The sequence below is a fragment of the Ambystoma mexicanum genome, chromosome 1q (genome assembly GCF_040938575.1).
Source record: "Ambystoma mexicanum isolate Mex_15411 chromosome 1q, UKY_AmexF1_1, whole genome shotgun sequence".
In the NCBI taxonomy this organism is placed as follows: domain Eukaryota; kingdom Metazoa; phylum Chordata; class Amphibia; order Caudata; family Ambystomatidae; genus Ambystoma; species Ambystoma mexicanum.
This window is the reverse complement of record NC_090922.1, coordinates 47,922,010-47,947,297: the sequence shown is the minus strand read 5'-3', so window position 1 is coordinate 47,947,297 and position 25,288 is coordinate 47,922,010. Positions and strand designations below refer to the sequence as shown.

Below are 25,288 nucleotides of genomic sequence, written 5' to 3'. Positions count from 1 at the left end.
CCTGTAGCCTCTGTTGTAGTTTTTTCCCAGAAGGTGTGGCACCAGTCTTCTGCCAGTCTGACCACACAAAGCCTTGCGGAAACGTAAGCTGCAATCGCATAAGAAATTCTGTAGCGGGGAAGGCAGGGAGGGAGCGATATGAAATACGTCGTCGGAACATCCCATCGCAAGAACGTTACCAGGTAAGAGAGTAACTTGTTCTTAGAGGGGCTTAGGTCCTCCAACGTATTCCAGATCTATGACAGACTCCCAAAGCAGTACCAATGCAAGGAGGTGGGAAAAGAATTTAGAAAACTGAAATTTAGAATGCCCAATCAAATTGCGGAGTAAAGGACAGCCTTGCCAAAGGCCAGATCCTGCCCCCGGATGGAATCGAGGGAGTAGTGAGGTACAAAAGTATGTACCGAAGCCCAGGTGGCTGCATCACAGATGTTACGAATAGGAACATCCCTCTGTAGGGGAGTAGAGGCAGCTATACCCCTAGTAGAATGGGCCCGTAAACCGACCAAGCGGTAACACTCAGAGATAGCCAAAATAATCCAGCGAGACAGTGTTTCGTCACAGCTTATCCCCAACGCTTTCCAGCGTAACCAATGAAGAGTTGATCGTCCACTCTGACCCGGGACATGCGTGAAATATAAAAGCTTAACACTCTCCTAGGATCAAGCCTATGGAGCCTCTCTGCTTCCTTACCAGGATGTGGAGGAGGATAAAACGCCGGAAGAACAACCTTCTGACCTAAATGAAATTCCGACACCACCTTCGGAAGAAAGGAAGGACAAACTCTAAGGACAACCCTGTCCTTATGAAACACAGTGAAGGGTGGCTTAACTGAAAGTCCCTGTAACTCACTCTGCGAGCGGAAGTGACCGCAACCAAAAATACAGTTTTAAGAGTTAACAGTCTCAAAGGACATGAATGCAAAGGCTCAAACGGAGCACTCATCAGACACTTGAGAACAAGGTTCAAATCCCAAACGGGAACCTGGAAAGGTAACGGAGGGAACACATTAGTGAGCCCTTTCAGAAACTGAGAAATTAAACGAATTTTAAAATAGGAACATTCTTCAGACGAGCGCTTAAATATGGACAGCGCCGCTAGGTAACCTTTAATGGTACCCACTTGAAGGCCCCTGTGGGCCAAAGAAAGCAAAAAAAGACAGAACCATGGGAATGGCACATGCCAAAGTATCCACATTCTTAACCCTGCACCAGTCGCAGAACTTACGCCAACGGCAACAGTACAGGGACTTTGTTGCGGGCCGTCGGGCAGAGAGCAACACCTCCATCACGTCTTCAGGGAGATCCCAATCCTTATACCTCAACCTTTCATAAACCAAGCGTGAAGGTTGAGGGATCTGACATCTGGATGGAGAACCTGACCCCCCTCCCGTGAGAGCAGATCGTCTCGGTAGTGAAGACGACGTGGAGGACAGATGGACAAGTCGAGAAGGTCTGGGTACCACGTCCTCCGGGCCCACGCCGGAGCAATGAGGATCATCCGGGAACCGAACCTCCGCAGTACTTGCGGGATGACGGGGACTGGAGGAAACGCGTACAGCAGTGGGAATGACCACTCCACCACGAACACGTCTCCTAAGGCTCCTTTTGGAGGAAATACCCACGAGCAGAACCTCTCGCACTTCCGGTTGACACTGGAGGCAAAGAGATCCACTTGAGGGGTCCCCCAAAGGGCGAAGATCTCCAGGAGAATCTCCTGAGCCAACTCCCACTCGTGAGAGATTGTGCTCTGCCTGCTCAGAGCGTCCGTCGTCTTGTTTTCGTCTCTGGCCAGATGAACTGCCGAGATCGAAACTTCCTGCTGGATTGCCCAGAACCAGAGCTGCATCGCCTCCCTGCACAGAGGAAGTGACCCTGCCCCCCCGTTTTTGTTGAGGTAGTGCATGGCCACCGTGTTGTCCGTCAGGATCCGGACATTCTTCCCACGCACAGTCGGCAGAAAAGCCTTCAGGGCTAGCCTGACGGCCCTCAGCTCCAACAGATTGATATGGAGTCTGGACTCCGACGGAGACCAACGACCGCTGACTGTCAACTCATTGGCATGAGCTCCCCATCCCGTGAGGGATGTGTCCGTCACAATCGTCACCTCCGGCCAGGGTAGCCAAAATGGAGCCCCCTTCATCAGATTGTCTTCGACGGCCCACCACAGAAGGACCTGGGCGACCGAGGACGGCACCTGAACAGGGTCGGACATCCTGCCGGAGGACTGAGAACACTGGAGCTTGAGTGCCCATTGCAAAGATTTCATCCGCAACCTGGCCTCTGTCACCAGAAGAATGCAGGATGCCATGAGACCGAGCAATCTCAAGAACTTGAACACTGGGAGAGTCTGGGCAAGCTGAAACTTGTGCACCATCTGCTGAATGTGATGAGCCCTCACCTGGGGAGTAAAAAACTGCCCCAGGAACAGGTCGAGCACTGCTCTGATGTACTGGAGCCTCTGAGTTGGTGTCAAATGGGACTTCTTTAAGTTGAGGGAGAAGCCCAGCTTGTGGAGGAAGTGGCAGGTGACTGACAGATGATCTAGGACTTGCTCTGGAGAGCGCGCCCTGATCAACCAATCGTCCAGGTAGGGGTAGACGTGAACCCCCCCCCTTTCCTGAGGTGCGCTGCCACCACTATCATGAGCTTGGTGAAGACCCTCGGGGAGGAGGTCAATCCGAATGGCAGGACCCGAAACTGAAAGTGCGAGTTGCCAACCGCGATCCTCAGGTACTTCTTGTGCTTTGGATGTATCGGCACATGAAAATAAGCGTCCTTGAGGTCGAGAGACACCAACCAGTCCTGCAGTTGAAGGGCCCGGAGGACTTGAGAGAGAGTAACCATCTTGAACTTGTCCTACCTGAGGAGTTTGTTCAAACCGCGCAAGTCCATGATGGGTCTCAAACCCCCGTCTTTCTTGGAAATCAAAAAATAAGGGGAATACCATCCCTTGTTCCTCTCCGCTACAGGCACCAGTTCTATGGCGCCTTTCTCCAGCAGGGACTGAATTTCCTGCGCAGGGAGCGGATCTGGACTCTTCAAAGAGTGATTCCCCAGTGGATTGTCTCGAGGCCTCTGCCGGAAAGGAAGACAGTAGCCATGGGTTATGATCTCCAGAACCCACACATCTGAAGTAATGTAGCGCCACTCTGCGAGATGCTGCGTCAGCCTTCCCCCAACCGGCGAACCAGGGGACATGGCCTCATGACTGAGCTGAAGCGGCTGCTGTGTTACCTGAGGGCAAAGAGGCAACTGCCCGAGAGGCCTTGGCACCTCGAGTACCTTGTGTTCCACCTCTGGCACTCCTACGGTGGCCCATTTGACTGGCAGCTCCTCTCGCTTTACCAAAGTATGAGTTATAATGAAAGGAACCTCCCCTCCATTGCTGTCCCCTACGACGAAAAGGCGGAGGTTGTCGAACTGCAGCGCCCAACAACTTCGCTATAGCTTTTGAGGTCTGCAACCTCTGAAGGCTCTCGTCATTCTTGCTGCCAAAAAGATGTTCCCCGTCAAAAGGCATGTTGAGGAGCCGGGCCTGCACATCAGGAGCAAACCCCGATTTGCGCAACCACGCAAACCTGCGTATCATGGTGCTCGCCGCATTGGACCGGCTGACGCAATCTGCCATGTCCAAACCCGACTGAACGGCCTCACACATTGCATCCTTGCCATCTTGAACCATGGCAAAGAAACCATCCCGTTCGTCCCCTTCGGGAATATGTTCAGCCGCTAAGGAAACAGTTCCACAGAGTGTGCGTGAAACGTGACAAGGCACATACGGAGTTGGCCGCCTGAAGCGCAATACCCCCTGAAGAAAACACTTTCTTTGCCCAGCCGTCAAAACGCTTGTTGTCCCTATCAGGAGGGATGGTAGGATACGACGCCTGCTTTGCCGGGGCCATAGCCGCCTGCACCACCAAACTCTCCGGAGTGGGGTGCTTGGACAAGTAGCAGGGGTCGCTACTGGCTGGGCAGTATTTTCGCGGCAAAGATTTGCCCACTGCCAGGAGACTCTCCGGAGCAGTCCAAGCTGCTGCCACCCTCCTTTGTAGAGCCATATGAAACAGCAGTACCGGGTCAGTTGGTGGACCAAGGTCGAGGATATCCGTAAGGTCATCCTGAAGAAACTCCCCCGGGGGAGCAGACCAACTCAAGTACTCAGTGACCCTCGACATAAGGCGCCGGTACGAGGAGTCGGCATGAGTGCCAGGCTCAGGCCTACAAAACTCCACCTCCGGAGAGATGTCCAGCCCACTAGCATCGTGCAGGGACTGCCTCAGGTCCTCAAATTGGCTATGGCCCAAGAGAATCTCGTCTGGCACCGTATTAGGAACCATGCCATCATCAGAGCCCTCATCCACCTCTGAAATAAACTCAAGATGGCGGTAAGAAGGCACAGAATGTGAACCAAAGCCATGCTTGACCTTGGCCAGAGCCTTTCTAGGGGGTTCCACCGAGCCTCGGGGTAACCCCGTCGACAGAGCTTCGAAAGGCATCGAGGGCATCGAGTGAATCGGCGTCAGCGCCGAAAGCATCGATGGCGTCCACACAGGCCTCGAGGCCGGAGCCCCGAGCGTGTCCTTCGACAGCCTGGGCGCCGATGGCACTGACGACTTCTTCGGAGGCGGGGCCTCGAAAGAGTCCGTCGACGACCTCGGCACCACCGGCGTCGACGTCTTCCTCGAAGACAACACAGGTTCACACGGTCTCTAGCGCGTCAAGGCCCGGGACCTGGACCGGGCATGACGAGAACGATTCCCCTTGTCCGAGCGGGACCTCTCCCGCGAATCGTGCCGACCACCCGAGCCCGAAGGCGTGCGAGCAGTGTCTCTCGACCGTTGACGACCGACCCCACTCGGAGGCGCGGACAGACCAGTGCCCTGCGATTCGAGAATCGCTAACATTTTCTTCCCGAAGGAAGCCCATTCCTCCGGCGTCGCCTGCTTGGTAGGGTAAGCGACCCGCTGACGGGCGGAGTCCTCGGAAGAGGAAGGCGACTGATGACGGCGCTTCCGGGTGTGCCTCAAAGAGGCAGAGGAGTGGCGGGACCGACTCCGGGACCGAGACCCACTGGACTTCCGACGACGACACGGAGAGTCGCCTCTCGAATTGTCTGTCGAAAGCCCCGCAGACCTAGACTTCCGTGGCTTAGACACCTTACGTACCGATAACTTCTTCTTGCGCTCCCGCAAGGCTTTAGACGTGAGCGACTGGCAGTCGACAGTCATCGGTGTCATGGGCCTCCCCGAGGCACCAGAAGCAGGCGTCGTGCGAGTCCGTAACCGACATATTGGACCCACAGTCCCTGCACTTCTTAAATCCCGCACGCGGGGTGGAAGACTAGGTAGACATCCTTCACGAAGAACAAACTTCACAAAACGAAGAACCGAGAAGAACAACAGAAACTCGAGGCGCGCTGAGATTCCCAAAGCAAACACGTTCGTGGAAAAAACAGAACTGAGGCTACGGGCGTCGTGCGTCCTACTCAAAACATCCAGTGACGTCGGCCGTCGGAGGAGGTCCTCGAGGGCGGCGTATCAACGTCATCGACGCAGAAAGATTTTCCGAAGCAGCACAGCTGTGGTGATTACTGTCAGATATGGAATACGTCGGAGGACCCAATCCCCTCGAAAACAATTTTAGAGCCCAATGAACCGCTCTCAGTTCCAGCACATTGATTTGAAGACTCGATTCAACTGGAGACCACCGACCTTGAACTTTGAAGGACCCCAGATGAGCTCCCCACCCTGTTTGAGAGGCATCAGTCACAATTGTAGCTTGAAATTCCGGCACCAGTAACGGCATTCCTCGCGTCAGATTGTCCCAGAGTTGCCACCACTGAAGCGCTTCCTGCAAGTCGCTGTTGATCTCCACCTTGTCAGAGCATAATCCGTGACTTTAAGCCCACCGGGTTGGCCAGAAATTCCTGCACTGGTCTCATGAAGAGACGACAGTCCTTCACCAACGGAATACATGATGCCATGGCTCCCAGCAGCGACATGTAGTTCCTGACCGATACTTTAGTCCTGACTCTGCACTCTGTCGCTTTCTGCTCGAGTTTCTGAATTCTCTCGACAGAAGGATTCACCAGACCTGACTGAGTCTGGAATTCCGTGCCCAAAAACACCAAGCTCGTGGAGGGAGACAAATGATTTTTCGAAGTTGACCGCGAAGCCCAACCATTGCAGTAACGTTGAGAATTGCCTGCGTCACCGCCGGAGACGAACCTCGTATCAGCCAATCGTCCAGGTAAGGATAGACGTGATGACCTTCTCGTCGGAGCCACGCCGCCACCGGCGCTAAACATTTTGTTAACGTGAGACGATTTTAGAACAAACGGGAGCACTCAGAATTGGTAATGAGTCTGACCCACCACAAACCGTAGGAATTTTCTGTGTCGTCGGCGCATAGGTATGTGGAAATACGCGTCTTGCAAATCCAACGACGCCAGAAATTCTCCTGGCTGCACGGACTGGATGACTTCCGCAAGTGTAAGCATCTTGAACTTCAGGCGTTGCCGAATCTTGTTCAGGGCCCGAAGGTCCAGAACGGGTCGCCACTTGCCATTGGGTTTTTTGACCACAAAGTAACGGGAGTAAACCCCCTGACCCCTCTCGTCCACTGGAACCAATTCTATAGCCCCTTTATGCAGCATAAGTACAACCTCCTGCTGTAAAATGTGAAGATGAGGTTGCGCAGAATACAAGGGAGGAATGGGAAGTGGTGGGTCCTTGAATTCTAGAGAGTGGCCCAGCCTGACCGTGTCCAGTACCCAACGGTCCGATGTAATTGTCTCCCATTCGTCAACGTGTAGGGCCACTCTGCCTCCTAGGACATCTCCAAGACTGTCATTGCTGCGATTTCATTTGCTTACTCTTTGTGGAAGAATACCGTCCTCCTATCCTTCTGAATGTTGGAAAATCACGGCTTCTTCGTGTAGCCTGAACTGCTAGTCTGTATCCTTGTGAGAAGTATCCAGACCGATTATAGTTTCGGTCTCTGGATGCGGAAAAATCGAGTGTTCCCCGAAGCTCCACGGAAGGGACAAAAGGGCCGAAACACTGGTCCGCTTTGTAAAGCTCCCAGTGACCTCGCCGTATTGGAGTCCTCTTTCATGCCTTTGAGGGCTTAATCTATTTTTTCCCCAAACAATTGTTCACCCTCACAGGGCATGTCCAGAACCTTGTAATGGACCTCCGGCCTAAAGTCTGTGCACTTTAGCCAGGCTTGCCTCCTTAGTACCACACCATTATTTATCTGCTTGAACCCCGATTCTGCTAAATCTACAGCGATGTTAATGCTGTGATTTGATGCCTCCTCACCTTCATGCACCAGTAGCATGGCTGCCTTTCGGTGTTCTTCGGGCAGATGTTCTAATATGGGGGCCAGGCGATGCCACATTTCACGGTCGTAGCGTGCCATAATCGCTAACGAGTTAGCGGCCTTGACTGTCGTCGCCCCCACTGCTAAGACCTTCTTTCCGAAGGCATCTTGCTTTTTAGCTTCACTGTCAGGAGGCGTTGTGCACTTGTGCTGTGTTCTGGCTTTCCTGCTAGCCGCCGCTGACACCAGTGATTCAGGAGAGGGTTGTGCAACCAAACACTTTGGCATAGAGTCCGGGGCCTTGAATTTTTTCTCTAACCTGCCCTTAACTGCAGGCCCGAAAATGGATGGCGCATGGTACGTAAGCCTTCTTGCCAAACGTGGTCCAGGATCGGAACTGAGAAAACCGTTTTTCTTCCCTTTCCCATGTGATCAAATAAACCCTCTTTCCGTTCTTCCTCTGGGGTCAGACCAAACTAAACACATGCTTTTGCCATCATGGCATTAAAAGCCCCAATGTCATCCGGGGGAGACTGTTGCGCTGGACTTCTAGGAGCCTCTATTTCTCCATCAGACTCCCACGTTGGGTCTCTTGATGGTGACGATGAAATGTCAGAGATGGAGTCCCTAGGACCTTAGTCCGACTCAGTCCTGTAGCTCACCCTGCTCCGGGTGGAAACGAGGAGGTTCTGTGCCCATCGGCTGGGAAGCCGGCAACTCAGCCGTGGATGCTGAACGCGGAGGGGCACCTGCCGCGTCGACTACAGGTGTTACCGGAGGCGTACCCATAGGAGGCAGTCTGGCATCCAGCTGGCTCAAAAGGGACTGCAGTATAGATAACACCTGAATAGACAGCATCAACTGCGGATTCAACAGAGGATACGCAGGTGGAACATTCTGTGCCCGTGCTGTCGTTGAAGGGCCCACGCACTGTAAGCCAAGATTTGTTGGATGAACCACAGGCTCTAGTTCCTCCTCCATCAACGACACCGAGAGGGTTGACTCCTGTTGCAGTAGGGTATCCGGTAGAATGGCGTCATACACTGAAGGCTGTCAAGACCCTGGTACATCGACCGGCGACGATGAAAACCTGGGGCCCTCGTCGACTGCCTCCACTGGGGCCAACAACAACAATGTAGACCGATGGTGTGCCGGCAGTGAAACCGTCGACGACGGGACTCCCATTGACGGCGCAGACTTGTCAGGCGATCCCGCCTTTTTCGAGTCTCTGGACAGGTGCTTCGAAGATTCTCTACTTGAGGAAGACCTATGATGGTCTCCTGAGGAGGGGCGACTCGAAGAGTCCTTTTTAGAAGTAGTAGAAAAAGAAGATTTTTCAGGCTTTCGGGAGTGGTCAGATTGACCATGTTTTGACGTTGAAGGAGCCCCTTTCGTCAGATGTTTCCCCGAAGAGGGACGACCTTTCTGTAGGATGTGGCTTCTTTGCCGGAGGCTCAGCCGACAACGACCTGCGAGGAACTGCGGGGGGAAGGACTCTCCGATGCTAGACCGCGCAACCAATCCTACCTCAGATGGTGGGTAGGCCCCTTTGTTCAGCCACGATATAAGACGCAGATTGCTGTCCTTCAACGTTTTCTGCGAGAAACCTTTGCAGATGTCTCAGGTATCCGCGGAGTGATGAGGGTAGAGGCAATAGAGGCAGTCCATGTGCCCGTCCCCTTCATAAACCTTTTTCATTCCGCACATAGCACACGGGCGAAACAACGCTTTCCCCGACATTGGGAAAGAAATGACTACAACCGCAAAAGTGCAGAAAGCACAAGGTGATCCTGACACTTTGGAGATGGTTGAAATCTGAGGAGAAGCCACGGGGGCGTGTCTATTTATGCCCTACGTCCTATTGGGTGGTGCATAAGCGTCCCAAAAGGACGTCAATAGGACACTAAAATGTCGAAGTTTTCCAAAAGAAAACGCTTTAAAAAAAAAAAATACTGAAGGTTCCCAGCCTGACAGGGAATATTCTAAGCATGTGAATCCATGAAAGATCCAATGCTGGAGAAGATGAGTTAAGACATCTAATAGGATGGTACAGTTCTATCTTCCTTGTCAGGTAACTGGTACCTACATCATGAAGAGCCTAGTGATTAACACAGAGCCTTAAACTCTACTCTTGCTGCAACCGGTAACCAGTGGAGTTGGCGCAGCTGACCCATAATGGGGGTGTTAGGCAGAAACCTGTGCAGTTCCCTCTGGGACCACTGCAAAAGATTTAAGACTACAGGTGTTTGGCAGTAAACCCACTTGGTAGCAGTCTGTACCACACAGATTCACTTGGTAGCTGTGGCTGAGCAGTCAGACTTCCCTCAAGAAGAGTTAGGCAGTATACAGAGTATTCACAATAGGTCAAGAGAACACAATAGAACAAGTAAACACTGACCAGGGCTTGGTGTAAAAGAGATATAATTATTTATTTGAAACCACATCTAGAAAAACACACAGGCACTAATAGTAAGCAATTCAAAAACACTGTCACTAAAAGATATACACTCCCTAAAAAGAATATTAGACAAGTCTTAAGTAAAGCCCCACTTATTTTCAGACAGCGGTGAGCGCTTAAAGTAGATGGCACTCTAATAGTTTGTTTTAAAAAGGGAGAGAAAAGCAGAGAACAAATTGGAACAGATCCCAACACTTTTACAAGAACATAACAAGAGAGGAAGGCAAAGTAAAACCGTGAATTCAGAGTCAGTAGGCCGGATCCGCTTTAAGAGGATCGAAATGAAATATGTCCAAGGTCACACGGTTGCGGTGCACAAAAGTCTTGTAATGGTTCAAAAAGGAGTTGGACCAAAAAAGGGACCAGTTAGAGGGTCAAGGCGGCCAGCCCAGTCCAGAAGGTTAAGGAGTTATTATTACCTTGTAGCAATCTTTAGAAAGGGAGGCCTGGCAGACACGGTACCTTAAAGTGGTGAGAACACTCCAGCGGGGGCAGTTGTTCCTGGCAGCGGATGCAAGTCGGTGCTTCGTCCGGGGGAAGAGAGGATCTCGTCGTGGAGGAAGACAGGAGTCCGTTGCACTGCCAGGGAAGAAACCAGCTGCGGAGTTTCTCAGATACAAGGAGCGGTCCGTTGATTCGCGGTTCATTGGCGAGTGGCTATCTGGCCGCCGGGGTGCTTGGCACGGGCAGTTCGACCACAAACCGGTCTGGGGTGCGAAGAAAGAAGGTAAAACTGGTTGTGCCCACCAGTCAGGGGAAGAAGCCTCTCCAGCCGGGAGATCTTCTCTGTCATCGGGAAGTGGTGAGTCAGTTCCGCAGGGCTCCACCGGTGGTGTCGTCGTGGTAGGTCGGCTCAGCTTCTCCCTCGTCGGATTCTCAGGTCCTGTGGCAACTTCTGAAGTTCCAGTCCCCAAAGCCCTGCTTTTATGCAGCATACCCCCATTCACTCAGCCTAGCTGTCAATCAACCATGCTAAGTGGTGAGCCGGCCGACTCACCACTTGGGCCAATCACACAAGAGTGCGACTTGAGTTACCAAGGTAACCCAGTCCAGGGTGCCTAAACCCCCTCCCACATCACCTGTGGTACCCAGATAGAGTGGCACCACTTTTGGAGGCTTCTGTGGAGAAGTCCGCCAAAAAGTGGAACAAAGGGCTCGACTTGGGTTGGAGTCACAGAAGAGAACACAAACGCCATTTTAGAATCGAGTCCTGGCAAAAAATACCAATCGGCGAATACATATTAATTAAATAAACTGGCGGTATGTTCGAGGCTATGAGAATTAAATAAAGTTGGTAGCCTCGAACAATGGGAAAATCCCATAGGAAAATATTCGCGGTCGAATATAACAAGTAGTTTCCACTGCCACCAGCCAAAACTTGATCAGGGGGGACGGAGACGTGCCCCCTCGACTAACAGACCCCGGGGCAATCGAATTGCCCCGACCAGTACGTCCACAATATGATGGTTTTTACTGGTTTCTGTTAATAATTTGGGACTAGTAAAGCCAATGGTGACTTTACATGCCCTGGGAGACAGTAGTCAGTCCCAGGGTATGGAGTCTATGGTGGGGTGTCACTATGACACCCCTGGGTTACTGCACGGAGGGTGCTGTGTAACACACATAGTAAAAACACATGAGGCCCTATGGGGTAAAGGACCCCATAGCCCATAAAACACATGGAAAGTTAAAGGAACACCTCAAATCATGTTTAAGAGTGGGAGCAAAAGAATCTCACTCTTAGCAGGAGAGAAAAAAATGAACCCCAAAAATCCAGCAAAGCTGCTGGGGGACTCACTAGGTTTGGGAAATTAGCCTTACAGAGAATTCTCCCTAACAGGGGGTCAATGTAGGAGCATTCAGAGCCACTCTGGCTGTTGAATTTAGAATTGTGGGTGTCATGCTCCTCGCCCTAGCATTATAAACAAATGCGGTGCGGATGCAATACAGACATTTGCTGGCCGCAATCCGTGCATGTTTTGAACCCAGAGTCCTTCGCAGATGAAGCGTTCCCGAAAATGAACTAAGTATGCTGAAAAATGGAAGCGAGGTCATCAGGTTTTTCTCTCTCTCGGCAGGTATGAACAATAATCAGAGACAAAGTCAGGATCAAAGAAATAATGGTCCATACCAGACATTGGGAACACAGAGCAGATTTGATTCAAACACCAGGATATATGGTAATCAGAATAGACTTACTGATAATGGGAATTAACATAGGGGTCAGTACCCACAACATGAGATACAGGACATGAGGCAGAATATGAGTTACGCGCCACGTCAATGCAATGATTCATCACCACCAGGGGACTACAACCAAAGGATGGGTGCACCCCGCTCCCCTCCACATATGAATCAAGAGTTCAGGCGCTCTCTCTCTCTCTCTCTCTCTCTCTCTATCTATCTATCTTGAGGACCTATATATGTAGGGAGGCTTACTATGTCCACCTTCTTGCTTGGGATAGGTTCCACTACCCTTTATATGCTCTTCAGGAGAATTGTGGGCCTTACAGGGTGCAGGATTTTCAGCAGACCCAACCCTTTTTGCTTTTTACGCCCATCGTGCTCGCCAGAGGCATTCATTGCCTCATGGGAAACTCTTATGGGATACCCATGAATCATCAGCAATGGCCAGTTTCTTTGGATATAACTGCTTAGAATCTGACAAATGCTGTTTCAGCTCAGAGGAACATGAAGCAAAAATGTGTTCAAGTATAACAAGAATAATCATGCCAACAAAAGTGGTTACTTTATGACCTTCAACCCAGCCATTCAAGTTCACATAAGTCACCCATGAGTTAATATCTTCTTGTGGGATCTAAACCTCCAAGTATTGGGCAGGAGTCTTCCCAAACTTTGAGAGCACGGCTGTCCTTTCTCTCAGGCTTCGACAGCTCCATAATGGCACTGTAAACATTCTGGGGAGGTCTGCTGAGCAATCTTGCATTTTTTTAAGACCCAGTCACCTTGTGTACTACAGAAACATACTCCAATACAGCCAACCAATCAATGTCCTCCTTTCCATCATAAACATTCTACGGATCCTTAGAAACTCTTGGAGGAGAGGAGACCCAGAACTATTCCCAGAGCCTGTAGAGCAGCATGAAAACCCTTGTAGTCGTGCCAATGCCAGCTACAATACTCTGTCCTTCTCTTTCTCAAACTCCATCTTTGCAATACTATAACAGTTATTTTTCCTTGAGCCTCAGCTCCCCCTTTTTCAGCTCAAAATTTACTTCTGCTTCAGATGTTGTTACAGAGGCTAGAGAAGCCCTCTCTTCTTCCTCAGTAAACTTTGCTTTCAGAACAGGGCCATTATTACTGCTAGGCTGCAGCCCAGCATCTTCTACACCACTAGCATCAGGTAAATAATTCTTTCTAGCTTCTTGGTGGGGTATCAGCTTCTGCACAAGCTCAGCTTCAACATCAGGAGTAGGTAAACCCTTCTCTGTACACAATTTCTTTAGGTACTAAACTTTGTGCATAGCAAGTTGTACTAATGTATGTTTCCATAAAATAACAGGTTATATAGAACACTAGGCTTTACATGTTTTAGGTCTGTAAGTTGTGTAACAACTAAGGCATCACTCCAGTGAATCTACACCGAGTGCCAAAGATCTTATCTCGCTGCCACAAACCAATTTGTTAAGATGGATTTCCAAAATCTGCTCTTTTGGAAGGCCACCCTATTCATGGTAAACAGGGTAAAAACTGAAGTTAGCCAAAGCCCAATCAAGGTAAGGCAGGCGAGCAGTCGAGGCTTAGTCTCAGGATGAGGCTTAGTCTAGGGCTACAATGAGTCCACGCATAGCAACACTTAATTCAGGTTAGACAGTAAGTATATAAAAATACAGGTATTTATTAAGCCTTTAGTTATTGTGAGGAACTTATGGTGGCAATAAGTAAGATCACAAGTGATCACAGTTCAAGGGTGTTTATTGAACAATTAATGCTGTATGCCGGTTGGAAAAACGCCTAATAAACCTATATCTAAGATGGGAGCAAGCGTCGACCATCAAATGAAAAATAAGGCAGTCCTAGTGGCGTTGTCAAAATAAAAAGGGCCTATACTAAGAAGCCTATTGCCAAACTCACAACTAATAAAAAAAAGGGGTGCAGGATAGTTTTCAGGAAAAGAAATAAGTATTCTCAAGTATGTCAGGATCCGGTAGCCTGGGTCTCCCTTCCCCACGGTTTGGGCACGGGGTTAGATGGGAGCTTGGAGCACAGTACAGTCTCAGACTTCTCCAGTATGAGACAACAGTTCTAACGGCAGCTCTCAGGACACACTCTCGAGCTTTCAGCTATGGCCGTCGATGGCCAAGTCTCGTTTCACTTGAAAGTCTCTTGCCTTCAAGGACCTGACTTGTTCCAATAACAAAACGTTAGTTCCTTTAACAAATGAAAAGTTTATTGCTAATATTAGCTGGATGATGGGTTCACCCCTGGGTCCCCCCTCTTCTGGGCGCTGACCCTTCCTGTATTGTATTCCACAAATCTTAATGTCTTTTTAAACAGTTCCAAAAACACTGTTTCTTGGGACTTTAGACTTGGCCCCTCTTGGGATTCACTTCCCTAGTTTCCTCTTGCTGCAGGATTCACTTCCCTTTCTTTCACTTAGTTTGTAGATCAAAGTCTTGATTGTACAGGGATTTTACTAGACCTCCTGTAGGACCACGTTGACCTCTTTCGGCCACTCTCCTACGGCCTTCTAGCACCCGTAGTTTCGCTCAGATGGGGATCGACCAGAGTCTCTTTAATTAGCACCCACGTGGTGCCAGTTTTCTCTCTCTGCAGCTGGTCTCCCCTTAACACTTCTTACAGTTCTTTACACAGTTCATTAAACTGGGTTCAAACCTGCCACTTTGCGCTTATCATTCAACACTGCCCGGTTCTCATCGATTCTCTCCTCGACTCACCAGCTGTGATGAACCGCTTGGCTTTTGGTTTTCCAGGAGTCAAAAGGCCGGTACCACGGGCAGAGGAGCTTCCCTCTGACCTCCTTATTGGCATAAGCTTGCACCGTGTACCCTTGACATCTACTGCAAGACACTCGTACTATTGTTCGCAGTCTTAGGCTCTCTTTCACAAAGGTTCCATGGATCTGGAACGAAAAGGGTAAGGCCTCTTCTCTCCTCGCCACCCTCTCGATTCCTGCCACCTTTCTCCTTCGCTTAAACTGCCGCGCCCGATTAGCCATCTCATCGCGCTGTCTGCTGTGCTTGTACTGTGCTCTCTGGCTCCACCTTTTATCCCTGTGGGGAAGAAAAAGGGCCATCAGGTGTGTGCCATTCTGATCAATTGCCTGACACTTGTATTGGGACATGTCAGGTAAACGGCTCGGGTGTTAGTCCGTTGTCCTTTGTGTGGTGCGATAGTGTTTGTGTTGGAAAAGGGGGTCGGAGGAGGGGGGAGTGGGTTGGAATGTCCTACGTGAGAGGAGGTGAAAAAGGTGGCAAAGCAAGGGGTATACAGCGTCTCACCCGTCGGTGTCCAATCCCCCCCCCCCCCCCCCCCCCGAGGGCCTTCCCTCACTAGTCCTCCCCCAGGAACTGGATCCAATAGCGATGGCAGTGTCCTGGCCACATGGATGACAGATCCCCGGGGACTAGCTAGGGAGACACCTTCAGGTTTCTCACATTATACACTAAGCAAATACAAATCACAGGTTAGGTACTGTCAATCAAAACCATATAACATATATACACATTCACCAATAGGAGAATAAAAGTTGTATGTGAATTAGCTATCTGTGTTCAACAGGCAAGTACTCTGATGCAGGGAAATTAGGTAGGAATAGAGTAAGTACAAGTATATCTTCACCCCATCATATTGGGTCCAACACAAAGATGGTATGGGGCTTGTGCTCAAAAGTCACAAATTCCAATATAAAGCTTCTTCTGGTAAGGTATTCAGTGGATTGGTGGTGGCAAGTTACCCCAAGATGGGCAGTTAGCCCACTCTAGCCTATACCGCAGGTATGACCTAGAAAGGATCTTTAGCCCAGGTTTGACGACCAGAGGCAAGGCCAGTGGGAGTTAGGGAAAAGGACTTTACCACCAATGTTACCCTGTGGAGGGTGGAGTGGGAGAAACAAGTATGTTAACTTACCCCTCACTCAGATTCTTCCAGAGACCACTGCAAGTCTTCCAGAATCTGCTGGGGACACAATCTTCTGTGCTTGGGTCGGGTGAGGTAGGCCCACGGGTTGCAGGTGCAAAGGTCACTTTCTGTGTCGGAAGATGGCCATGTTGCCCAGCAAATGGTTCCAGTCAGAGTCCAGAAAAAGACCCTATACAAATAAAGATAAACACGTTTGCAGTGCAGAGCCCCTCAGGACACCTCATAGGATTGAAGGATTGTTCCAAAAAAGTTCACCATGTTCAGATGGCGACAGGTAAAAGTACAGCGGTGAACACAGAAGCAGCCCCAGCACAGCTTCCCTTTCAGTGAATGGCTGAAATTGTGGGGACAGACTACTTGTGACATGAGCCGAAGATCTGCAAAGTTCCATGGATATGCCCGAAACAACTGCTGCAGCAAGGAAATCCAGGATATAGCTGGTAGTCCACTGTGTGGTCTGCTGGGGCACTGCTAATGCCCGCCCCCCTCCCACCCGTCCCCCTCCCACCCCCGCCCCTCCCCCCCCCCCCCCCCCAAGTCACAGATCTTTGAGCATGGGTCGAGACGGGTTGTTCCCACAGGTCCAAGGGTCGAAGCACAGACAAGGGTCTTTTGAGATCAGGCAGAGGAGTCAGGTTCTCACAGGGCCAATCACTGGAATATATGCTGGTCATCCGCGGGTCGTCAGCGTGCTTCTCTTGGTAGAAGTCATGGATCCAAGATGATCTGATCAACAGTTGCAGGAGTCATCTTTTATCCTAGAATCAAGATGGGAGCAAGCCCATGCCCACAGAAAAGGATCTGCACCATTCAAACATGCAGCGGTTGTCCAATAATGGGCAACCACTGGTCATAGCATCCGGACAGCAGCAGACTTTTGGGCGCCAGTTGATGTGGATGGGAACTAGACAGTGCTAGCCCTCTCCTCTGGCTCAAAAACACACACACACAGTCCCCCTGCCCGCAAAAGCCACAGCATTTCCTGAACCAAGTCGGCAGGAAGAAGGCCAAATGGCCAAAGAACAAGTGAAAAATTGCCTTTTTAGGGTGCTAGCCACCTTTAGCAGCTATTTGCAGTAAATGCAAAACTGCATGAGAAAATCATTTTTTTTAAAATAGTTACAAAAAAGAATAAAACAGCTGCCACTTCTGGTCTTAGGTACATTGTCAAAGGAATCGAAAAGCCATTATATAAAAGGTTACAAGGACACAAAGTAACCTAACTCCACTTTACTGTAGGGTGATATGTGCAATCGTATAAATACAACAATTCATAAAGCGAAACAGTCTCTCAGTATTGATCGTTATAGGGGCTAGTTAGTTTCCCTACAAGAATGAGCAAAACAGGTAAGGGAAGTAAAGCAGAAAGCTTTACTGACCTCCACAATATCAGGACAGAGATAAAAACAAGCAAAAAGAATGGGATTCCATAGGACGCTATGGAAGGAAAGGTGCAAAACGAAAATCTTCCTTAAAACCAACCAACAAATGGCTCAGTGGTAAGTACTCCCGATTGTGGGCACTGACAACACTGTTCAGCTTAAACAGCCCAGTGAGTACAGCTCCTTTACAGGTGTAGTTAAGAGGATACACTCACCCAAGAACTTGAATCCAGAACCACAGCAAACCATGCAGCCAAAAAGAATGGTTTGTCTTCCCAAGCATGCAACCCACCAGCCAGAAGGTGAAGCTATGGTGGAGAAGAGATGGATACTAGAAGACAGAGGGACCCAGCCAACCACGTGCTTACAGTTCAGAGGACAAAGAAGGGCAACCAGGCAGCAGATCATGGACCCAAGAAAACTACAAAGAGGGAGGCGACACAGGATGGCCCCAACAAACAAGGAAGGTGAAGTATTCAGGCCCCAATACCCTTCTGGACAACAGCAGCGTACTACAGCAAGGCAGTTGATCAATGCAGTGAAATTGGAAGACTTCAGTAAAACAGCCCAGAAATTCCATTCCAGCAAATGAAACCCACCAAGAGGGAGGTATAGAAAATCCTAATAAGCATTTCAAGCAGCCAGAAATGTAACCTAGTTCAGATAAGACAAGCCCAGCCAGTACGGCTACACTTGGATCTCAAAATGCATCAACTTTGACACTGAAATCTTCCAGCAGACAAGCAAATCCTGCAGCCTTCCAAGAAAGATACAACTAAATTGATCGCAGGATCACAGTCTCCTCTAGATAAACCTAAACATTCATGGGCTGGTCCAAGTCAGCCATTCCATCATAAACTAGGTCACCTAAAAAAGGCTTTAATGGCCTGCCAGAGAGGCTGGTTTCAAGATCCACTAATCTTTCAGGTCCACCCACACAGGGCATGCAAGTGCCTGTCTGAGGATAGGGAATAGTCTAAACCAGTCCAAACCACAATAGAATGACCACTTGAGTGCATGATTGCCATTTTAGGCTTTCCCCTTCATTTCCCAAGACAAAGTGTTGAGCTAAAAAACCAAAATGGCCAAAAACAGGACATAAAAATACTTTAGTTCTCCACTGGCTACTAATAAGGTATATTGGACTAGTACATCTGCTTGCACCTCTGAAGAGGTCAAAATCAAATAACAGCTTCCACTAGCCTACTCCACAACGCAACTGTGGAGAGAATGACCATGAAACCAAAATGCGGCGTTTAAAAAGCACGATAGGACAGCACATCAAAAATAGTTGAGACTTCAGTAGAAGTCCAGCAGACCACAAAAAAAAGTCCAACGATCTAGAAAACCCAACAGGAAAAAGCCAGAAATTTAGAGGGTCCATAAAAAGGGACAACAACCACTCCAAAAATTGAATTTTGTCTAACAGTATGTTTCGAGGAATATGATTTGGGTTACCCAACTTGGACATTGTTGAAAGAAGGCCTACATAAGATGTGTATAGTGTATTGGTAGAATTGTACTTAAACTGTACATTCTCAAGTGGAGTATGTGATCCACTTGGAGAACATTATGTACATGGCGCTTTTATTTAACTTCTAGTTTCTTTACTTAACGCATGTCTGTTAAATAAAAGTACCTTTGTACTTGCCTGTATGGACATTCTATTGCCTGTCAAGCTCCTGTGTTGATTTACTGCCCTTTGCACAAAACCTTTCAGCTACTAAATCTCAGCCTAACTACTTGACCTCGTTATCAGGAGAAGTATGTTGAGTAAAGCTTTGCATGAACATCCCAAAACCAGTAATTATTCTGAAAAAATAAATGAAAAAGATTAGTGGACCAGTTCCAGACAACAAACCAAGATTAGGAGGCCACAGTTCCAGAGTTTAGAACAAACACTGAATAACTGACCCTCTACATTTTTCTCAAAGACCTATCTCTAGTTACCATACTTGTGAATACATTACCCAGCCAACCTTAGTCACCACTCTGCTCTCCCACATGCATTAGTGCCTACAAATCATTTACCTTCCTCATGGCCTTTGCATGAATGAAATGCTCATTGCACCAGATGGTTGAGTAGTTGTTGTTCTTCCATTGTAAGTATACATTCAGATAGGTCAGGTGATCACTTTCTGGGATGGCAAACTTCTCCCTTATTTGATCACTTTCTTCCTCGCGGCCCTGTGTAGTAGAAGACATTAGAACACACAGGTAATGCCACCTGTAACACTGTATATAGCATGAACATTTCAGCTAATGCTGACCAGCTGGGGCACAGTGAAAGCTGTGCAGCAGGCAAAATCTGGATATTTCATAGGAAAACAAAGAAATTGCCAATGGTATACATTTGTCTGCCATATATACACATCTTTGATGACTCAATGTTGTCAACTACCAGTAATAGTCTTTCTGGATCTTCTAGCTTTTCCTTGGTTTCTCATTTGGGTCTACAAGTGTTTTGGACTTAAGCCAACATGGTGAAGGATTATCTAGAGGGTCACATGACCGATACGCCATGTTGTGGAGCGAGGCTTTTGCCCGCAGAACCATTTTGGCGTGGCCACAATGGGGCAAAAACCAATTTGCCACTGGTCATTTAAACGCAGCTGACATTGCAGCCTTTGTGTAAACTGCCCTCGAGCCAAGTGAGCACTATAAACCTGTCCTGCAGTATGAAACAAATATCTTGTAAAAATGCAAAAGGTTTTGGTTCACGTAGATAATCCACACACCAACCACGAAATGCATCAAAAATGCTTTGGTATTGCAATGAGGTGGATATGTCAGTACCCATATAGTCTTGAAAACTCTGACACAAAGGAATCCTCCAAAACATACCTCCCGTTATTTCTATTCCTCCATTAAACCACACCAGGCAGTGGGGCAGATGCCTTCTTAATATTGACATGCAGTGGTGTGCTCATCTGGTGGGAGACGGGGGGGACACAAGGCAAACTGAACATGTGCTGCTAAAAGATAGAATTCCATCTTTCAAAGGTTCTCATCAATATTCCTCAGGCAAGGTGCGATTACTTTGAGCCACTTGCTTAAGAAACACTCGATTCCAGAACTGATAGCCATGCAAAAATTCACTTTTCTCTTTGGGCCACTTAACTCGCAAATATGGTTTTGTCTACAGTTCAGCTTCCTACGTTTTCCTCATTTATATCATTTCTATGAAATATTTAGCACTTTGAGGTGCCTTCATAAAGTGAGATGCTGATTGGGATATTGTAAAATGATAAGATAGCCACTAAGACACTTTATATACCGTGGGATTTGTTGGGGAAATAGAACTGGTAAAGAAAACTCTGAAAAAACATTGTTTATACAAGTAATCAACAGTACAATAGCTACAATGCTAATGCAGCACAGACCACAGGCTGAATGAAGCAAGCATTGGCAAAACCAATAAGGTTTGCTGTTCACCCTGTGCGAGCTGAGACAGAGGCAGAAGAGGCGGAGCATGGTGAGAGAAGACTCATTAAGCCTGGGGACATGAGCGCTAGCTGTAGCGGGCTGTTCACAGTAGTCAGCTGAAGTGAACCAGTGGTGAATCGCCGGCTCCATAAGGAACACCAGGCTCCTGACTGACTCTTGGGTGGTGGCGGTGGCTGTGTACCTTGGCCGACCCCGATTAGCCTGCTATCTGGGCCAAAATGTGAATGGGAGAGCAGCGAGCTGTGACCCGCACTGAAGGCTTGTGGATGACTGAAGGCGGTTACAGTGTCTCTAAGGGCGAAGGACTGGCGAAGCAGCACACGTACTCTGCAGGGCATAAAGTAAAAAGCACAGACGACCCGATGAGTGCAAGTGACCGCATTGCATAGCGGTAACGTTGTGTCTCCTGCACTATCTGGAGTATGTAACTCGCGTCCTCATTCCAAAATCACTCTGTTGTGAAGAGTAAGTAGAATTGAGCCTACTAGCATTGCCCATTTTAAAACAGAGGAAAGCTGATGCTATTATTCCAGCAATTTGAAGCGCTATCTATTATGATGCCTCAAGATATTGAAAGGCTAGAATTACCCACTTTCTATAGACAAGGCTAGAATTACCCACTTTCTATAGACAATCTAATTGGGTGGTGGTAAAGTTTGTTAGTTTCATGGTTGTTTAACGGCTTATGTCATTTGCTAACAAATTTAACACCATTGGCTATTGTATGCAAATCCACTATGGCCCATTTAATGAGGAGCGATACAAGTCCCCTTTGTATACCATGGAAGGTAAATTAACTAAACCGGTCTGCATAAAAAAAAAAAAAGAAGAGGTTGGGTAATCAAGCACCAGAATTTATATCGGCTCAGTGAGCTCAGTCTAATGTGTTCTGGGATTCACATGTAGATGAACCATTGTATTGACCTGTGGCACAGATTATTTCGTGCCCTATTCCATCATGGAATACGATTGGATTTAGATTGTTAAACTCACAATTAACAGGCTATGCTACTCTGACGATGACTGATATATTGTTTCTCCAAGAGAATTGGCTGACGACTTTAAATATTTGCACAACCAGCAATCAGAGCTCGGATGGGGAGCACCAAGGGCGGCCTATTTATAGGCCTCTGGCATGGTTATGAGGCAGTCGGCTATAGTATGTGTGCCAACATTGTGAGAATGGCCTAGCAGTTGAAATTAAGAACTTTCTTGATAGGTACTGTCGCACTTTAATACTGAACGTAAATGATCCTCCAGATGGAACGCACACCAACGCATTGTTGAAACGGGTGATAGAGTTACTGTACACGTGGAAGCTAAAGAACCCTAAGGGGTGCATAATGATAGCTGGTGACTTTAATGCACAATGTACATATTTGGAAAGTGAAGTGATAACCGATGACCAATGGAGCCAGTTATCAGAACACTCGCGAGTATTCATTCAGAAGGGCCTGAGGGGGTTGGAAGCATCATTTGAATTTAACCTTGTACCCTTGCTGCCTAGTAAGAATGACGCTATGCAGGATGTTGTTACATGGACCAATGGGAGCAGTGTTTCATGCCTGGATTGTATATTTGTTACTGATATACAACAATGTAAAAAATTGAATCATGAAGTTGTACTTACACCATTTAGTGATCAAGCAATGCTGAAAGTTACATTTCAAGTCCATCTTCAGAAGGTTAAACTAGGTAAAGCGTCAGTTACTGCTCAGGACAATAGAATTGTGTGGACAGAGGCCAATTTAAAAAGGGCTAATGAGTATATTGCGCAGATAGCTTGCCCCCCCCGGAAGAACTTAATCATTGTAAAGGAGACTTGGGGGAACTATATGCGCTAATAAAGACTGGACTTTATATGGTAGGTAAGAGGACAGTACAAGGTAAGGACAATCCCTCAATGTTTTATTATTAAATCCACATTGAAAAGGATCAGCTATGTAAAAATGTTACGGCCATTAAGAAAAATAAGAACCCGAACTATCATGAACAAAACATTGGGTCTGTGTGTTCCAAATCTAAGAATTGGTTACATAGCCATAAATCCAGTCTCGAGTCGGTAACTGGAAAATGGTATATGGAATGATTCGGACAGATGACTTAGAAATTCTGGTATCTTTATTGAACTTATGTGGCCTCAACGGCCTTAAGGAAATCTGTGCCATAGCGGAAGAAGATTGGAAGGCACATGTAAAGGGTTTATATTGGGATCAATGTAATCTGAAACATGAATCCATGTATGGGAGTTCCGGTACAGAATACTGAAATTGATATTTCAGATATATTGGCACGGTTAAAACCATCCAGGGCCCCTGGACCGGATGGCTTAGCCAATGTCGTACTGAGGTCTAATCCTCAATTTTGGACCAGAGTGTTGCACAAAATGTACCTTAAAATATGCACTGTAGGAGTGCTCTGTCGGAGATAGCTTAACTCAATAATGGTCCCGATACATAAACATGACTCCCGCACAGATCCCAACAAATACAGATTATCTATGTTAGCTACAAGCAGCAAAGGTTTTGCAACAATACTATTACAATTGCTGAATAAGTGGATTAGTGATCAACAATTTCTTAAACCCCACCAGTTAGGATTTAGGACGGGCTATTCGACTATACAGGCTATTTGGACACTGCGCATGTTAACAGCTGATGTGTTAAATGCATCAGATGAAGACCTCTTCGAATGCTTTGTTGACTATACGACAGCATTTGATTCTATGGACCAAACTGGAAAGATAGGGCATTGATGAACATCTACTTTATTTTATAAATGCCCTTTACACTGACACAACTGTCACAGTTCGACTCTCACAAGAGGGGGACATTCTTCCTCCATGCCTACTAGAAGTTTGAACCAGTGGTGCGTTCTTGTGCCCCTGTTATTCAACCTCTATGTGGCAGACATGGGGGAGAACTTAAGTGCAATCCAGACATTACCGCCGTGAATTGGTGGGGTTGCAGTGCCATGGATTACTTATGCCGATGATACGGTTTTACTTGAACGCACACCTCTTAGCTTGCAAAGAGCCATTGATATCTTGGCTTAGTTTGCGGAAGTTAACCGATTGAAAATCATTTATGCAAAGACCAAGGTCATGCATATTTCGGGGCTAAGGTCATTCCCCTGTCAGCTTCAAATGGCATATTAAAGGAACTAGAGTGGAGTTGGTCAATACTTATGTTTACCTTGGCTTACCGTTCTATAGTGCACCTACATCCGCCGAATAATATGCCTATATTAAAGCTAAAGCGGTGCAACAATGGCTGAGATTGAGTGGATTTATTAAAAGGGTGGGTGGAAATTCTATAGAGGGACTTATTGAAGTGTATTCTAAAGCAATTGTTCCTTTTATTTATATGGTTTAGAAACTATTCCTGAAAAGCATGTGGGCTGGGTAGATAAATTAGAGAGAAAAATAATCTGGTCACTTGTGGGCTTTACCGACGTCAGTTCCTGTGGCTGCTATGAAAAAGGATCTTGGAACTACGTCCCTTCACGCCATTCGAAATTTGACCTGTAGCAAGTTATTTCTAAAAATAAATAAAGTTAGAACCACAATGGATCCTCCAGATATATACTCTGAGCCTGCGGGTGTTGTGGGAGACGCTGTCTGCTGTCCTGCTGCTCATTGACCCAGGATCCGCCCCCAAACCGAGTGAGGAAGAGGAGGGGTTAAAACCACCCCCAGAGCACCCTTACGGCATGAGCCCGCTGGCGTTGAGGGCGACGCTGTCCGTGCTGTCCCGCTGCTCGTGTCATTGAGCCAGGACCCAGGCTCTGCCCAAACATTGTGAGGAAGAGGAGGGGTTAAAACTACCCCCAGAGCACCCTTGCGGCATGAGCCCGCCAGCGTTGAGGGCAATGCTGTCTGCGCTGTCCGTGAGTGTGTGCCACTGAAGGACAAAGTGACTACGAGGTGAGGGATAGGACCTTGGCGGGGGCACAGAGCATGTAACATTACCTGAGCTCTTATATTACGCCCCATAATCTAAGTGGTCCAAACTTCTGGTTTACCTCTAAATTATTCGTGACCTGATCTTGCTGGGCGTACTATGGTGTGGCAAAATCACTTTTGATATTGGACTTCATAACTAGAAAAGCAATTGCCAATTTCAGTCTGGGGTAGGGCAGGGGAGAGGTGGGTGGAGACAAACTAGGGCAGCTCCTTAAGCTGTCGGGCGTTCCCTGCCTTCCAGTGTACTATTGCCTGCGTAAACTGTTCCAAGCTCTGAGCAAAAAGCCAAAAGCTCCTCCAAGCTTTTCCAAGTAACAGAGAAAGAGAAGCGATGAGGTGGAGCACTTATCTGGTGGCCAATTCCTCCATTCTGGCAACAACAACTGGCTAATTTGCCACCCGGGGCCCATGAGGGCTGCAAGCTTGCTCTCACGCAGTGTAGTTAGCTGGCTATTGTGGCCTGGTGGACTGTGATAAAATGTTTGTGGACTTTGGAGCTGGGTCATTTGGTAGAGACATTTTAACTTTTATTATTGATTTTACTCAACATCATCATCATCTTTCAACTCATTTGGCTCAACTAATTCTT

At 48.0% G+C, this 25,288-nt stretch overlaps 1 protein-coding gene across 1 annotated transcript in view; it reads right to left on the bottom strand.

The window, feature by feature from the left end:
• DHX38 (DEAH-box helicase 38) overlaps positions 1 to 25,288 on the bottom strand; it is a 2,105,687-nt gene that overhangs the window by 556,966 nt on the left and 1,523,433 nt on the right. Inside the window, exon 22 of the mRNA XM_069635507.1 lies at positions 19,320 to 19,475. Coding sequence (XP_069491608.1) covers positions 19,320 to 19,475 — 156 coding nt within the window. The remainder of the gene's footprint in view (positions 1 to 19,319; positions 19,476 to 25,288) is intronic.